The sequence below is a fragment of the Ranitomeya imitator genome, chromosome 4 (assembly GCF_032444005.1).
Source record: "Ranitomeya imitator isolate aRanImi1 chromosome 4, aRanImi1.pri, whole genome shotgun sequence".
NCBI lineage: Eukaryota > Metazoa > Chordata > Amphibia > Anura > Dendrobatidae > Ranitomeya > Ranitomeya imitator.
In genome coordinates, this window is record NC_091285.1 from 692,792,317 (window position 1) to 692,810,861 (window position 18,545).

The following is an 18,545-nucleotide window of genomic DNA, read 5'->3' on the forward strand; positions in this document are numbered from 1 at the left end:
CGTCCTCCCGCGCGCCTACATGTTGGGGGGGAGCCGGCGCTGCCAAGTCGCCGTGCTGCTGCCCCACGTGTGGCACCGGGATGCGCGGCGGACGGCCCCCGGGCACTTCTTGTCCCCGCTCTGAAACCCGGGGCCCGGCGCGCTTATTAGAACCCCCGCCCTGTTGTCTCTGTTCAGGCCCGCCCTGCCTCCCAGAGTGCAGTGCGGGCCGGGCGGGACACGCCCACTTCCGGCCCCACTTCCTCCTGCAGGCGGGGGGCCGCCCGCTGCCTCGGTCCCCTCGGCGACGCGCCAGATGCTCGGGGGGACCGGGGGCCAGCGTGGGCAGCCGGCCCAGGCACACTGCTGGTCCCCTGCAGCGTCAGGGAGACCCCTCTCCCTGATGCCGGCTTGGGACCGCCAAGCCCGGCCAAATAACAGCGGCGGGGCCTCAACCCGCCAAATCGGTCGGGGGGGGGCCCTCAAAAGCGCTCACAAGCCCCCGAGCCAGGCCCCTCTACGGGGTGCTGCCAGGACTGCAGCACCGTGGACCTCTGACCAGCCCACCCCTGGCCCGCCGCGTCACCCAAGCAGGCACATTAGCGTTGCCTGTGCGGGGGGGCGGGCGGTCGGGGGCCAGAGCCACAAGCACGGCCGCGGAGCGTGATGACTGGTCTATCCAGACCAGCCAGCACGCCCCGCAGCCAGGAATGTACGCACCAAACACGCACACAGTCGCACCAAAAACTCACACAGCCACATTAAATTATGCGCCGCCAACACCCCCATGCTCCCAAATGCAAATCGCAGACATTTCCCTATCAGTCCCCGCCCCTTTTGCGCTCACCCTGCGGTGACAGCCTAATAGTCTCCGCACCTTCCCCGGCTCTACCCCCTGCACTACCACTCACGCCCCATGGCCAAGGTAACGTCCCCCCTACTCCAGAGGTAAACGCACCTAACGCAACCCCTAGACAGGGCTATCACAGGCATAGATGCCACAGATTGTCCTCACCCTCATCAGTAGATTCCCGCACCGTTCCTGCTGTCCCTCTAGCTGTCGGCATTCCCACTCAAGAAGCCGACACCACTCACACAGGAGCCGCAGGAGCCACCATAGATCCCGCTCCTCCAGATGGCGCAATCGCTCGCCATCCACAACCGGCTCAGATAGATCGGGGAGTTACAACGAGGGGTACCGGTCGCATGCCGAAAGACGGCGGTCTCACCGGACACCCAGAGCGGGTACTCGGTGGTAACAGACACTGACACCCCCCGTTACCGATCAGGCAGAGATCGGAGCCCCAATAGCCTCTCATCCTCGAGCACACGACAGATGTCATCCGTCATGTGCTCCGTCCTGGGCTGACGCACAGGGAGACACGACATACGTACCTCCCCGGTCCACCAGCCAGCACCGAGCTCCGTCCTGGGCTGACACACAGGGAGACACGCCATACGTACCTCCCCGGTCCACCAGCCAGCACCGAACTATCGAAACAATAGAAGCCGGAGCACCTCCCTTTCCGGGGGACGCTCGGCAACAGACACAATGCAGCAGAATACATCCCCATGCCACGGCGCTGGCCGCTGGCCTGCCATCTTCATCCTCCTGGGCGGGCGGCCAGCACCAGGACAGCGCCACGGCAGGAGCCAGAGTACCTCCGTCCGGAGACACTCGGCCTGCATCTGACAGCGGTGACTTCTTTGATGTTGGTGAGCACTCTACAATACAAAATGTGGGAGAAAGCGAGCTGGCAGCCGCTATTAACACCCTAGTTCAGCAGTTGACACGCCCAGGCGAACCGACTGACACTAGCACCACCCAAGCAGCTAGTCTGCACAAGGATGCATTTTTCTGTGGAGTAAGCCCGCTAGGAGCGCACGTTGAGTTGGAGACAAGGCAAAAAATTTGGGATAATGCTTACGTTGATATATGGTCACTGTTATTGGCCGACCAACAGTCCGTGGACAAGGAAAGGAGAATTGGTGAGTGGTTACAAGATAGGAGCAAACCAAAAATAGCTCAAACGATGAATAACTGGCTCCAGGCCTTCGCGGTTCTCGGCTGCATCATGGGCCAAAAGCACCCAGAACGTTGTTCCGAATTATTTATTTACCAAGATCTAATATATAATTCATATAAGTGTCACAGCGGGTCTGCATGGAAACGGTACGACGAGAAGTTCCTCAGGCGGTTGGCCATGCAACCGGATTTGGATTTGGGCTGGGGGGGTTAAAGCGACGGACGTTTGGTTACGACTGATGCTGTCCCAAAAACACCCCCCCCAGCAGCAGGCCAGAACACAGTGGTCGTACGCGGACCTGGGGCCTGCTTACTGTTTAACGATGGATACTGCCGTTTCCAAGGGCGCAATGGGCCCTTGGCTAAGCCTTTATCCCAATAAAGAAGCGGCGGAACAACTATAGTTCGGTTTTAAACACGGTTTTTATATCCCTTTCAAACCCAGCCCCTCGCCAACTACTGCAAATAATTTAAAATCGGCACGTGAATTCCCTGCTATTCTACAGCAAAAAATCAAAAAAAAAAAAAAAAAAAAAGGAAGTTGAACTGGGCAGGATAGCGGGACCTTTTAGATCCTTGCCATTTAAGAATCTCAGAATCTCGCCTTTAAGTATCGTTCCCAAAAAAGAGGCAGGAAAATATCGGCTAATACATCACCATTCCTACCCAAAAGGCGCATCGGTTAACGACGCGATACCCGCGGAAGAGTCGTCCATAACCTACTCTTCTTTTTCATTACTTCGAGCTTTTCAGCACCATCCTAGACCGGGTATTACGATACGAAACCGCTAGCAACTCAACGATTCACTACCTCGACGATTTTTGTTCGTCGGTCCCGGGAACTCCAGACTCTGCTCTTTTCTTCTCCAAAAGTTTAAGTTTTTAGCCGGAAAATTTGGAGTACCACTCTCACCGGATAAAACAGTCGCCTTGTAACATTTTGCCCTTTCTCAGTATTGAAATAGACACCAATGCAATGGTGCTTCAATTACCAGCTGATAAACTGCAAAAAAAAAAAAAACTCTGCAAATGTTTCAAAATTGCTATGAAGCAAAAAAAAAAAAAAAAAAGTCACCCCGCAACAGATGCAGTCCCTACTAGGATTGCTCAACTTTGCCTGTCGTGTAATGCCAGCGGGCAGAGTTTTTTCACGCCGACTATCACTAGCAACCAAGGGCATAGCCCATCCGAGCCACAGAATTAGGCTAAACCGCTCCCTGAAGGCAGACTTGCTGATCTGGAGGACACTCCTGGAGTCCTACAATGGGCATACATGCGTTATGGCGCAGGAGACGCCAAGCAAAGATTTAGGCCTAGCGGTTGGTGGAAATATTACAGATGGTTTTGCGGCAATCTACAAAGACCAGTGGTGAAAAGGCCAATGGCCTAAACTATGGACCACGGCCGCATAGGGCCGTGACCCATCACTGGTGGAAATTCTGGCAATCTGTTGTGCGCGGTATAAATCAATAATGAATTAATGCCGAACGAGGCAGTTACTTGAATTGATGCCAAAAAAGGCGGTTACTACAACTATGACACATCACTAATAAATCAATGCCAAACGAGGCTTTTACGGCAAATGCGAATAAACTACACTGAAGCAGGAGTTCCTCCATCAATGGGAGTCACTCTGCCAGAATCAGACAGCGGTGAGTGTTTTCATTTTGACAAACTCAAGGGTCCTGGGCTCATCGGACGGTGGAACGAGGGTCCCTGAGGTGGACTTTGAGAATGGTGGAATATGGTTTCATAATGCGGACAAGGACCAGTGGTGCAAAGGCCAATGGCCTGAACTATGGACCACGGCCGCATGGGGCCGTGACCCATCACTGGTAGAAATTTGGGCAATAGTAACATCAGGCGAGCTATGGGGTGCCCAATTGGAAAATATGAGCATCAGATTGACAACCCAACAGCTGAGAACAGCAAAAGCCCTAAACAGCATGTCCTCTTTTTCTCAGCCAGCACTCGCGCTGTTGCGCCGCCTAGCACTATGGTGCCTCAAACACAACATCTGTTGCCGTGCCAGCATTACAGCAAATATAGATGATAAAATCGTTAACTTTGTTATCTTCCGATTAGCAGGCCTTCAAAGTTTTCCTTCCTTCCCAATGCCCAGCCATCGGTCCTACAGTGTCCTGCTTCCCCCTAGGCCACGGTGGCCAAGCACTGATTCCCTTAATCCGTGCTCCAGTGACATCGGCTACTTGGCAGGTCTACGGTAAGGCGGGGGAGGAGTGGTGCTTGCTAACTTAACGAAGACCAGTCAATAGGTGCGACCGGGTGTTAGTAGTACTCTTAGAACGGTTCAGGCGTAGAGCTGAGTCAGGGAAATTAGCGCAGCGTCATTTATCGGGAATAGCTTTCTTCTTTCTGCTGCTAGGGTGGGTGCACGTAAACAAATATTTTTCATCAAGCAAGCCGTAAAGGCTGTGAAAAGCGTCAACCTAGCCAGGAAGGCCGTCGCCCACTTTCTTTACGGCCACTGGACGGCATAATTGCAATATCTTCATCAGCGTGCAAGTCGCAACACGAGGCCACGCTGATATCTGCAGCGTTCGCAATCGCCTTCTTCGGGGCACTTCGCATCAGGGAATTAGTGCCGCAGTCAAAAAACAGCATCCGTAGGCGGCTTAATCAATGAATACCTCGTCATATGCAGCGAAGCTCTGCGCATTAGAGTACGGAGATCCAAATGCGACCCCACCGGGAGGGGGACATGGGTATTGGTCAAGGCGTCAGGCGGCCCTATATGCTCTCTAGAAATAGCCGATCACTATACAGTAGTAAGACGTACGGGTAGCTAGAGCGGGGGTATCGGAAGTCGAGGCGCAGAGAATGGGCTGCTGGGAATCCGCATGCTTTGTCAGATACATAACACCAGACCTGCTTTAACAACTATTTGTCTCTTACAGGTAGCTTTAAGCCCACAGTTCAGGTAGTGGGGCATTCTTTTTGTCTACTGGGCGTACGAAAGAGCCAAACTACGGCCGGGCGGAACAACATTTGGCTTCCCGAAGCTGGACGTCAACTGTAGAGGCATATGAGGGCTCCGGTAGCGTCAGATCTTCCCGGAGAGGGTCGACATAGACATCGAGCGGTTTGTTTAGTACCGGATATGGTGGTGGTGTGGTCCGAGATAATTCCTCGAGCGGTTTCGCACGGAGCCGAGGATGTGAAAGCCATCGAAAAATCAAGAAAAAGGATTAACACAAAGATGTCGAAGATTGTGAGAGAAAATTACAGCATTGTGGTTCTCCACCAGGAGCTAGAAGGGAACAATTTAGCTTTACTAAGACCAGACGGCAGGCACTTCACGGACATCGGGCTCGACATATTCTTGACGGGTTTGCAGGATGGTGTTGAACAGGCTCTAATGATGTTGTGTGGGGGTCGGAGTCTTGTGTAGGTCATACACATGATCCTCCGTGGCGGTAGGTAGAGGGGGGCAAAGGTTCGTAACCTCTCATCGGCTTGCTGGCCCAGCGGTCGTCGGCTGGGGCCTTCAGCAATGAGTGCGTCGCGATGTGTAATTGCCCTTCTCTACTTTGCAAATAATAAAACTGTGACCGACCTGTTCAACCCATCCAGGTTTGTTGGTGTCTTTTATTACGGAGTGGTGGGACGGGGGAAGGCACTGGTTACGACACACGGGTCTCCGCAGTCTGGGGGTGATGTGTCAGTATAATGGGGGTGATGTGTCAGTATAATGGGGGTGATGTGTCAGTATAATGGGGGTGATGTGTCAGTATAATGGAGGTGATGTGTCAGTATAATGGGGGGTGATGTGTCAGTATAATGGGGTGATGTGTCAGTATAATGGGGGTGATGTGTCAGTATAATGGGGGGTGATGTGTCAGTATAATGGGGGTGATGTGTCAGTATAATGGGGGTGATGTGTCAGTATAATGGGGGTGATGTGTCAGTATAATGGGGGTGATGTGTCAGTATAATGGGGGTGATGTGTCAGTATAATGGGGGGTGATGTGTCAGTATAATGGGGGGTGATGTGTCAGTATAATGGAGGTGATGTGTCAGTATAATGGAGGTGATGTGTCAGTATAATGGAGGTGATGTGTCAGTATAATGGGGGTGATGTGTCAGTATAATGGGGGGTGATGTGTCAGTATAATGGGGGGTGATGTGTCAGTATAATGGGGGGTGATGTGTCAGTATAATGGGGGGTGATGTGTCAGTATAATGGGGGGTGATGTGTCAGTATAATGGGGGGTGATGTGTCAGTATAATGGGGGTGATGTGTCAGTATAATGGGGGTGATGTGTCAGTATAATGGGGGGTGATGTGTCAGTATAATGGGGGTGATGTGTCGGTATAATGGGGGTGATGTGTCGGTATAATGGAGGTGATGTGTCGGTATAATGGGGGTGATGTGTCGGTATAATGGGGGTGATGTGTCGGTATAATGGGGGTGATGTGTCAGTATAATGGGGGTGATGTGTCAGTATAATGGGGGTGATGTGTCAGTATAATGGGAGGTGATGTGTCAGTATAATGGAGGTGATGTGTCAGTATAATGGGGATGATGTGTCAGTATAATGGGGGGTGATGTGTCAGTATAATGGGGGATGATGTGTCAGTATAATGGGGGTGATGTGTCAGTATAATGCCGGGCTGCGGGGGGATCCTGTGTCGCTCGCTCAGTGCTTGCTGCGGACCCTCGGGTCACGCTGCTGGATAAGCCCTGGTTATAAATAGAGAGTAAACAGGGCGAGCTCAGGACACGATGTGACCGTGGACCGGGGCAGAACGCTGTGGGGAAGATTGGGGAATAGGAGGGGTGCACGGACCACGGCCGCTCATACATTGGAACAAACCCTCTGCTGTGCTGGACGGTTAGGTCACCCTTCACACTTGGGTTCAGCCTCTAGAACGTCTCCATTCACTGTCAGGAAGCGGAGACATTGACATCTTGTCTGTTATCAAATATTTCAAGCTTCAGAAAATCTGATAGGACTGGTAAATTTGAGCTATTGCTCTCTGTTATCAGCTATTTGTCAGACTGGAGGCAGATTGACAGTAGGACTAGTGATAATAGTTTATTGCTCCCTGTTATCAGCCATTTGTTGGCCTATTCAATACATTATGTCGTATACATGACTGATATCGTCCGCCCCTCTTATAATGGCATCAGGATTATTATAAAGTGGCCCCATGAAATGGAAACCAGTCTCATCACAGCACTTTTATTATTATTCTGTGGACCCATGGGCAGATACATAGTGACCCCATAACAACATCATATGGGACCCCCATCATCGTTCATGCCACGCCAGTGTGCGATCAAACCCATATCTTATAGAATATAGTGGAATTTAGGCTCTATAGTCTCAAGGGACCAGTATCTCGGAGAGTAGAGCGACTCTTCCATAATGTCAAGAAGGCTACTAGAGTAAGGGAAGACCTCTCGGATTCCCAGAAGAGATGGTGAATCTTTGCAATACCTCCCAGAAACGCGGGCTCATGGAAGGTTCCTTGTGCATGACACCATCAAGCTTCATCCTGAGACTATTGCCTCCGCCTACATGTTCACAGAGTGGGTTATGGGGTGTGGATGGTGGGACCACCAGCTACACAAGATGGCAAATCTGGTCTATTTACTATAGAGTCTCCTGCCCTATTGAAGCCATCACGTCCATCGAGTTTTACCGCATTTGGTGGATAGAATGAGGGTGAAGAACCACAGATCCCATGAACAGGAGTGTCCGGTCCTCCAATGTCACCATCATCTACAGTGAGGCAAAAGCAGTAACCCCAGCCCCCAATCAATAGCATGGAGACTGAGTGAGCTTACACCTCTTGTATGGAAACCCACCTCACCATTCATAACCATAATCAGGATGTTAATCCAGGGAACCCATCTGATGAATATTCGAAAAGAACCTTTTCTCCTAGTATGGAGCAATCAGCTTCTGCCTTTTGGGTTTTTTCCTTTATCTACATCATTATGTTAGGTTATATTTTGACCTCAATACACTATATTTTCAACCTGAAAATCTAGGGAACTTTGCAATATGTGTCCAAAGAAGAAACCATCAACCAGCTTAATCTACATGTTGGATAGGTTTGTCAGCTATATTGGAGCCCCTCAAGTCTACATACTAAAAAGTCAAATCAAAGTTGTGAACATGTCTACCATCCTCCAGATATTCATCTTTCCCTCAAAGAGTCTGTCTATTGACCTCTCAAGGTAGATCCAACATGTGGTTTTCTGTGTACAGTTCTTGAGTAAGGTTGTAGACCTTCACAATAGCATCTACGGTGGTCAGGAGGACTACTCTCGCTTCCGTATAGTCCCGCACACAAACCACCTTGTACATTTCTTCTATAGGAGGAAGAGCCAGGAAGGCCACCTCAGCCACCTGCCTGATGAACCAGCTGTGATGGTGGGCCAGTGTTTTGTGGTAGGCCTCGGCACACATTTCAGAGGTTTTGTCTTGACCAGGATTGGTGCCGACATTGTAAAGGAAAACCTCCAACCACTTTAGGGCTCGGTGCAAACGTAACAGCGTCCGACAACCAGAAGGAACCCTGTTGGGGGGAAGTTCTTTGAAGTTAACCACACCGTTCTCCAGCTCATATTTTATCATGGACCTGATGGTCCTGTAGCTTTTCCCGTTCTCTCCATTTAGGTAGTTTTGGAGGATGTTGATTTTCGTGAAGGTTTCATGAGATATAAAGCTGAAGACGGTCCCCATGGAGTCCATGAACCTGCAGGACAGAATGAGAAGTGGCAGATTATACCTCATACAGGAGGTGCAAAAGACTCAGAGCTCCTCCCATATGTATCACCCTGCAGGGAGAGGAGACTCCTAGCTCCTCCTATCTGTATCACCTTGCAGGGGGAGGAGACTCATAGCTCCTCCTATCTGTATCACCCTGCAGGAGGAGGAGACTCATAGCACCTTCTAAAGGTATCACCCTGCAGGGGGTGGAGACTCATAGCTCCTCCTATCTATTACCCTGCAGGGGGAGGAGACTCAGCTCCTCCTATCTGTTATACCCTGCAGGGGAAGCTTCTGTCTTGATCACCCTGCAAGGGGCGGAGACTCAGCTCCTTCTGTCTTGAGGAGACACAGACCACTTTTGGAGAAGTTTTACATACACCTCAAACCTTGCCACAGTGACAAACACAAAAATGTGCTTTGTTTCATGAAATTTGGATCTGTTTGCACTTACATTCATAGCTTCTTCTGTGTGGAGGGCTACATTCGTAACGCCTATATTTCCAAAGGCCAGAGGGTAAACTTACTTTATCAGCTCCCTCCAAGCTTCTAAGTAATGCTCCAGTAGAATCTCGTTCTCGATGATTGCACAGGAGTGAAATGATTGCAGCATTTTTCCTATTTGGAAATTCTTCCCTTTGCAATTTTTCAATGAACGCTCAACTACCTGCAGGTAGGAGGCATCATCCTTCAGGGCGCCGGCGCCCTCTACCTGCTGGGAGAGACCACACAATGAAGGAATTGTCCGTTTCACTATATACAAGAGGATGTATACCATATATCAGCAGAACATCTGTAATTATACAGTGGCTTGCAAAAGTATTCAGCCCCTTGGCTTTTTACTTATTTTGTTATATTACAACCTGTGTGTAAATATTTTTGCAATCCAATTTGTGTGTAATGAACCAGGAGAAGTGAAGTGAGAAAAATATAGGCATAAATTACATTTATGAGATCAAATAACTAAAAATTGGCATGTGCATATGTATTCACACCTTTTGCTAAGAAGCCCCTAAAAATTTCTGGCATAAGCAATTATCTTCATAAGTGACATGCTTAGTGACAGGACATCACCCTTTGTGAAATCGATGTCAAATTTCTGAAAGGCTACTGGACTACAATACCGCTAAGCAAGAGGCACCACTATTCCAACACCATGAACACCAAGGAGATCTCCAAACACCACCATGAAGACCAAGGAGATCTCCAAACACCACCATGAAGACCAAGGAGATCTCCAAACACCACCATGAAGACCAAGGAGATCTCCAAACACCACCATGAAGACCAAGCAGATCTCCAAACACAACCATGAAGATCAAGGAGATCTTCAAACAACACCATGAAGACCAAGATTTCCAAAAACCACCACGAAGACCAAGGAGATCTCCAAACAACACAGACCAAGGAGATCTCCAAACAAGTCAGGAACAAAGTTGTTGAGAAGTACAAGTCGGGGATGGGTTATAAAAAATATCCCAATGTCTGATGATCTCCCGGAGCACCATCAAATCCATTATCATCAAATGGAAAGAACATGGTATCACAACAAACCTGCCAAGAAAGGGCCGCCCACCAAAACTCAGCAAAGAGGGCATTAATCAGAGAAGCTGCACAGAGACCAGAGGTAACCCTGAAGGAACTGCAGAGTTCACAAGCAGAGACTGGAGTATTTGTCCATACGACCACAATAAGCCTTACAGTGGACAGAAAAAAGTTTTTACTTACAGACAAAAATTGTAAGGCTCGTTTTGAGTTTGCCAAAAGACGTGGAAGAATCCCCAAATGAAATGAGCAACGTGCTGTGGGCAAATGAGATCAAAATTGAACTTTTTGGCCACCAAGGTAAACGCTATGTCTGGCGCCAAACCAACACCACTCATCACCCCCAAGAACACCATCCCCACAGTGAAACATGGTGGTGGCAGCATCATGCTGTGGGGGTGTTTTTTGGCAGCAGGGACAGAGAAAATGGCCCTAGCCAAGGGGAAGATGGATGGTGCAGAATAGAGATATTCTTGAGCAAAACTTAGTTCAGTATGTCAGTGATTTGAGACTGGGACGGAGGTTCACCTTCAAACAAAACAATCACCCATACGTGTAACTGTTTTGGACTGGTCTAGTCAAAGCCCAGTCCTTGATCTATTGAGAATCTGTTGTCAGACTTGAAGTTTGCTGTACACGAGAGAAAACATCTAACTGGAAGACGATGGAGCCGTTTTACGCTGAGGAACAGGCAAAAATGTCAGCGACAAGATGTGATTAATTAATAGAGAATTATCCAAAGTGACCTGCAGCTGTAATTGCCACCAAAGGAGGCTCTACAAAGTGAATAGTTAGGCACGCTGAAGTTTTCAGTTATTTTGTCCTATTTGTTGTTGGCTTCACAATAAAAAGAAAATGAAATGTTCACAGTTGTCTGCATGTTCTTTACATGAACTGATGCATACAATGAGTACGGAAAGTATTCAGACCCCTTTAAATTTTTCACTTTGTTTCATTGCAGTCATTTGGTAAATTCAAAAAAGTTCATTTTTCATCTTGACTGAAAAAAAAACACATAAATGTAGAAATTTTTGCAAATGTATTAAAAAAGAAAAACTGAAATATCTGGCACCGAAACGAGATGCTGCGAGGGCGCACAGGGAAGGTAAGTAGGATGTTTGTTTTGTTTTTTTTCTTATCGGAGCCATGCATACAAGGATGGGGATAAGGAGCCATGCATACAAGGACGGTCAGCCATGCATACAAGGACAGGGACGGGGAGCCATGCATACAAGGATAGGGATGGGGAGCCATGAATACAGGGATGGGGAGCCATGCATACCAGGATAGGGATGAGGGGACAATGCATACCCGGCTTATACTTGAGTCAATAAGTTTTCCCAGTATTTCGTGGCAAAATTAGGTGCCTCGGCTTATACTCAGGTCGACTTATACACGAGTATATACGGTAAATACAAATGGTACCGCTGAAAACAATGGTACTGACACGAAGAATAAAGCTGCCTTATCAATTTTACCACTAGCGGAATGGCATAAAAAAATTACTGAATTGCTGGTGTTTGTTCATTCTGCCTCCAAAAAATGGGAATACAAAGTGATCAAAAATGTCATTCTACCTCCCAAAGATCGCAGTAAGGCTCGGCTCACATTTATCCTGCGCACTGCGCTGAGCGCTTACACCCGGGTTTCCATGTAAATGTCTGAAATACGTGATTCAGACAGAACCCCCGGTGGAAGATTCCTTAAAATGAGGCATGTGGAGGCTGGATGACCTGTAATCTGGCGGTGTCCGTCTTCTTAGGTGTGCATAAAAGCGTGGTCCACCACAGTTTTGCGCACTTCTGAAAACAAGGACACCATTGAACAGAGGCCAGACGGAGTCCAGAGATACTCTGCTGCCTCATTACAGTGAATGAATCTCTCTCTAGGGTTTCATCTGAATCTCATCACTTGAAGATTTAGTTGGAAACCCCAAAGTAAATGCTCAGCGTAGAGCACAGAATAAATGTAATTTCAAATGTTATGTAAAATCTTCCCAATAAAATCTTCTACTTAATCCACAGAAGAAAACAAGTCCCCACTCCGGTCTGTCATCTGTTCACAGAAATATAGGAGTCTTCCACTTTACGGGTAGTACAAAGGCTCTGGAAAAGCAAAATGGCTTCTCACCCTCCATTTTCTTTTTTACCCTTGTGAAAATGAAAGATTGGTACTAAAAGAACATTTTTGTGGTAAAAATAAAAAAGTTAAATGTCAATTTTTTTCGTTTCACATTCCATTAATTCCTGTAAAGCACCTAAAGAGTTAATAATCTTCTTGAATGTGGTTTTGAGCACCTTGAGGGGTGCAGTTTTTAGAATGGTGTCGCTTTTGGGTATGTTCTGTCATATAGACCCCTCAAAGTCACTTTAAATGTGAAGTAGTCCTAAAAAAAAAATAAGGGTTTGTAAATTTTGTTGGAAAAATTAGAATTTGGTGGTCAACTTTTAACCCTTCCAAAGTTCCTAAGAAAAAAAATATTTTTAATAAATTATGCTGATGTAAAGTAGGCATGTGGGAAGTGTTATTTTTTTAACTATTTTGTGTGACATATCTCTGATTTAAGGGCATAACCCCATTCATTACCACTAAATTTCATTCCTGCCACAAAATGACCTGCTCACATAATTTCAGTTGTCTTCTCATTAGCGCAGGAGAAAGCGTTAACAAGGACAAGGCAGCTGATATCATTGTAATACACATTGAATTATAAAAGCAGAACCAGGGGTTGGTGCTTGAAATCATTATCTTCTTCTGTTAACCATGTCTGCCTACTCATATTAAAATCGCCATAGACCATAAAAAAAGCCATAAGTCCGTATAAGGACGAATACAAACAATACAACTTCTGGTAGCTGTAGAGCTATGTCCCCAGTGGACAGGTATGGAATTGATGGGTTTCGGTTCAGTTTTTGAATATTCCTAGTGCCCAGGTTATTCCGGGACTTTGCAGTTGGGCGGTACGTTCATGTGCGTTATACACTTACTTTCACGTCCTGTTTCTGGATGACGTCATTCGCGGACTGCCCACAGGGTTTTCCATCTTTCATGCACTCATGGAGGGCTGGATCTGCTATAATCATGGGTACAAGATTTAAGAAATCTCCATTTACAACATTGTATAAATTTGCTAAACAAATAATCACTATACTGTATGGACACTTATTCACTGCATGTCTAAAAATTACCCGGTGCAGACATAGACATCATGAGTGGCCCCTGTGTAGAAACTTATATGGACTCAAAGTTTTCCAACTATCAATTCAAGCCTAGAGACAAGGCATGTCTACAAAAATAAGCAGCAAAATGGATCAAAGTGAAGACTACTGACTCAAATAGGCACTTTTTTTTTCTTGATACCTGTCTTGCTATTTCCAACCCTAAGTTTAGGGTAGTATCTTCCCCCTGATGAAGCTATGGCGAAACCTGTGTTGGGCGCAAACATCTCAGGTGATGTGGTTTATTTCATCCAGTCTTATTATGTTTGCTGTTTCTTATCTTTTGTCCCTGTGTGGTCTCTTATGTGGACGCGTTACCAAGTTCTCGTTCCTTACATACTTATGAGGGAGACATAGTCATCTATGCCATAGTATGCAGCATATTATATGTAGCACTCATTTTGCACTCATGGAGCCATTTTTGCACACTTATTATTGCACATCTCCATATGTTGTTATATATTTTTCATTATCAAGTCAAATAACATTTTAGGATTTTTTTTTATGTACTATGAACTTTTCCCTACATACAGGAGCTTCTCACAAAATTAGGATATCATCAAGACGTTAATTTATTTCAGTTCTTCAATACAAAAAGTGAAGTCCCAAAAGTTATTATCTCAGTAAATTACAATAATTAACAAAAAAAAACCTTGCATTTAAAAAGGTCCCATAGTCTGTTTCAGTAGCTCCACAATCATGGGCAAGACTGCTGACCTGGTAGATGTCCAGAAGGCAGTCATTGACACACTCCACAAGGGGGGAAGCCACAAAAAGTCATTGGTAAAGAAGCCGGCTGTTCACAGATTGCTGTATCCAAGCATATTAATGGGAAGTGGAGTGGAAGGAAAAAGTGTGGTAGAAGAAGGTGCACAAGCAACCGGGATAACCGCAGCCTTGAAAGGATTGTTAAGAAAAGGCCATTCAGAAATGTGGGGGAGATTCACAAGGAGTGGACTGCTGCTGGAGTCATTGCATCACCACACACAGACGTGTCCAGGACATGGGCTACAAGTGTCACATTCCTTGTGTCAGCCACTCATGACCAATAGACAACGCCAGAAGCGTCTTACCCGGGCCAAGGAGAAAAAAAACTGGACTGTTGTCAGTGGTCCAAGGTGTTGTTTTCAGATGAAAGTACATTTTGCATTTCATTTGGAAATCAAGGTCCCAGAGTCTGGAGGAAGAGTGGAGAGGACCACAATCCAAGCTGCTGGAGGTCTAGTGTGAAGTCTCCACAATCAGTAATGGTTTGGGGAGCCATGTCATCTGCTGGTGTAGGTCCGCTGTGTTTTATCAAGACCAAAGTCAGTACAGCCATCTACCAGGACATTTTAGAGCACTTCATGCTTCCCTCTGCCGACAAGCATTCTGGAGATGGAAATTTCATTCTCCAGCAGGACTTGGCACCTGTCCACACTGCCAAAAGTACCAATACTTGGTTTACAAACAACAGTATCACTGGGCTTGATTGGAAGCAAACTAGAGAATCTATGGAGTATTGTCAAGAGGAAGATGAGAGACCCCAGACCCAACAATGCAGACGAGCTGAAGGCTGCTATCAAAGCAACCTGGGCTTCCATAACCCCTCAGCAGCGCCACAGGCTGATCACCTCCATGCCACGCCGCATTGATGTAGTAATTGATGCAAAAGGAGCCCTGACCAAGTATTGAGTTCATTTACTGAACATACGTTTCAGTAGGACGACATTTCAGATTTTAAAATCATTTTTCAAGCTGGTGTTATAAAGTATTCTAATTTACTGAGATAATGACTTTTGAGTTTTCATTGGCTGTAAGCCATAATCATCAATATTAACAGAAATAAGCATGTGAAATAAATCACTCTGTGTAATGATTCTATATAATAATAATAATCTTTATTTATATAGGGAACATTGTCCCCTGGTCCTGGTACCACCAGTCCTGTTCCCAAAATCCCCTGGTCCCAGTGTGGACAGAGCCTGAGCGTTGTGTTCTGGTCCTAATGTGGCCAGTGTCTGTATGTTATCCCTGTTCCTGGTGCAAACAGTCCTGAATCTGAAGTCCCCTGGTCCCAATGCGTCCTGTGTCCTCTTCCCGTAGTTCCCTGCTCCCAGTGCCTGAACATTGTCCCCTGGTCTGTGTGCAGCTAGTCCCTTATCCAGTATCCTTGACCGATGTGTATGAACATAGCCCTAATGAGTGTCAGCAAACCTGCATTGTGGAATCTGCCTAGGAGTGGCACCTGGCGACTATCTACGGCCCAGTCTGTCTCCATCATCAGGAGCTCCAGTGAACACCTGGTAGCCCCTTAGCTACACCCCTTCCTGGACAGGCTGACCCTGTGGCACAGTGGGTCCACAAATCCACGTGCGCCAGCGCTGGGAATAACATCTGATTTACTATCATCTTTTTAAATTTGTTCTGTAACACTACACCAATTGTTGTACTTTGGAGGCATTTTTTAGATATAGTATGAATAAATGGATTAATGTAACAGAATCACTAATTTCTTCTTTATATTTATAAGATCGTCTCCATGTACATTTTTATATGCTTTTGATATGTTAATAATAATGTTATGTCTTAGAATTATTTATGCTATCTGTAGTCTTTCTTTATAGCTTTAATAAATGTATACTTTAATAAAACCAGTATGCTTGGTTTACCCTTGGCTCAGCAGCTTGGGCCAAATTCTGTAGGTTTCCAACCCTAAGTATCCAAAAGCTTCCATTATTTACCTTGGAAATGTTGCAACCAAGCTGCAAACCATCTCTGGAAGGAAGTTCAGCCAAGATCTGAGCTTCACAGATGATGGTCTTGATTGAGCAATCATCCACTATCATGAGCTTGACATGGACAATGCCAAGTAATCATCCCTGGAAGAGGGTTATGGAGAACTGACTAACCAACCTGCCACGTGTCTGGATGTCTCTCCCCAGTTTCGGTAAGCTCTCATGAGAATCTTTGAAAAATTACCCACAATGAAAAGTTTGGTTGAAGAGACTTAGGCTGCTGATAGAGGCTCGGTTCAACCAAGAACCGAAGAAACCTTGCATTACTCAAAGTATCCCTTCAGGTTAATATGGGGGCATGGTGCCATCTTAGTCTCTAACTGGATAGTGAGACATTTCATACATAATGGATCTGCTGCCTAGCAGAGGCCATGTCCACCCACAAGTATTTATGTGCCTGTTGGCTACTTACGAAGCTTTACGGAGCTCAGGTATAGAAACAGGAATATCACAGTCAGTGGGATAAGCAGTCGGAGGACTTTAGGGCAGCTCATGTCCAAGAGGGCTGCACACGCCATGGTTACCTCCAGCGCGGTGGACTATCCATGCTGCAATGGTTGGAGTATCCGGATTCTGCTGCAGTCAGGTCACAGTTTCACAATCCTACTGAGACTGATAAGAAGTGAACCTTCACCACTTATATCAGTTTACACAGGAGCACAGGCAGCAATATCGATGGATCAGCTGTAAGATGACGGTGACGAGATGTCCTCAGTCAGGGAAAGACCTTTGTCACTTGTCATTTAAACAGCGAGACTTTCTGACATTGGAGTACAGGAAAATAGCACTATTACTTTCTGGGTACAGGAAAATAACATTAGTACACCTGTGCAACAGATAGAGATGAGCGAACCTTTCAAAGTTCAGTTTGGATTCGCCGAACGGTCCTCTGTTCACCAAACAGACCTCAGTTGGCTGAACAGTTTGACGAATGTACCCGAACCACATTAGATTAAATGGGAAGCAAAACCAAACGCATAGACAACGTCTTAAGGGGTGACAAAAAGCTCCCCAAACAGCTTAAATTAGGGCAGACGCCATGAAAAATGGCATCAATTGACCCACAGCAGAACTTTGCAAATGGCACAGCAGCAGTCAGCCATGGCCCATGCATGAGGTATCAGGGTCTGGTTCACTATTTACAGCTTGAATTGAAGTTTCAATGAGGACCTGGTGGTTAAGGGAGACCTCACACCTCATGCAACACCTACATTTTTTTTTATTCCATCCACAGTCAGATGGCACAAACATCAGTTTCATGAAATAACATTGGTAGAAAAATGTAAAGAAAGTAACACAGGTAATTGACTAAAAGTGAATGCGGGCTTGCCTGTCTGGGAGCCCTACTGCAGGCACAGAAGACACCACAAAGGTGGCACAGACTGCAATAATGTGAGATCAATACATGACACTAAAAACGACACCGTCGCCTTGTCTGTACAGTCTGCGACTGGGTTTCAAAAGTCATTGGAGATCCATGACTTATTCATTTTAATTAAAGTTATGTGCTCTACACTTTGAGGGGACAGCCAAACCACCACCAGCAACGCTGAAGACATGTTCTGAGAAAACACTGGCTGCCGGGCATGACAAAACCTCCAAGGCATGACAGTCAAGCTCATGTCACTCTTCCATTTTTGAACACCAAAATGTAAAAGGGTCCAAACCCCCCCTTATGGGTTTGATATTAAGCTCCAGATACTCCTGCACCATCCTCTCCGGTTGTTCGCAATGTGTCAGACTTGTACTCTGTTCTGCTGATGCACGGGCTGGTCTAAAAAACGTGGTAAACGACTCACAGAAATTGCTTTTGCCACTTACAGTGCTGCTGCTGCTCCTAATGTTTTGGCGATGACACCTTGTCATTCCCAGGGTTGGAAGTTTACAACTGGGATGCACACTGTGTGCCTCACGGCTGTCTTGGGGACAACCACTCTTAAGATTGTCTACAAGCGTATTTCGATACTCCAGCATGCGTGCATCCCTTTCCAAGGGTGGGGGGGGGGGGGGAAGCAACTGGCTAAATTTACTATTGTACCATGTATATAACAGAGTGGAAACCCAGTAGTCAGCACTGTTTCTATACCTAAGAATATGGGCATCGTGTTGAAGCTAGTGCAGCAAGAAGGCGCTCATGTGTTGGGCACTTCCAGGAGGTTGAAGCCCATGCTGTTTTGGTGGCGGGATAACACTCAAGGTTGCTTCCTCCATCCCCTCCTGCCAACCACTAAAACAGAGAGCGTATAATTATACT

General features: G+C 46.6%; 1 protein-coding gene across 3 annotated transcripts; it reads right to left on the reverse strand.

The window, feature by feature from the left end:
- Window positions 1–7,054: 7,054 nt before the first annotated feature.
- On the reverse strand, window positions 7,055–16,865 carry GLTPD2 (glycolipid transfer protein domain containing 2). Of its 3 annotated transcripts, none has more exons than XM_069767465.1 (4): window positions 16,704–16,864; window positions 13,284–13,369; window positions 9,279–9,466; window positions 7,055–8,737 (listed from the first exon to the last, which is right to left on the reverse strand). In XM_069767465.1, the coding sequence occupies exons 1-4, from the start codon at window positions 16,807–16,809 to the stop codon at window positions 8,212–8,214; spliced, it is 906 nt and encodes a 301-aa protein (XP_069623566.1). In that variant the 5' UTR covers window positions 16,810–16,864; the 3' UTR covers window positions 7,055–8,211. The 3 variants fall into 3 exon arrangements, with proteins under 3 accessions (XP_069623566.1, XP_069623567.1, XP_069623568.1); XM_069767466.1 differs by having other exon boundaries at window positions 7,065–8,737; window positions 13,284–13,366; window positions 16,704–16,865; XM_069767467.1 differs by having other exon boundaries at window positions 7,066–8,737; window positions 13,284–13,366; window positions 16,816–16,853.
- Between the last annotated feature and the right edge of the window lie 1,680 nt (window positions 16,866–18,545).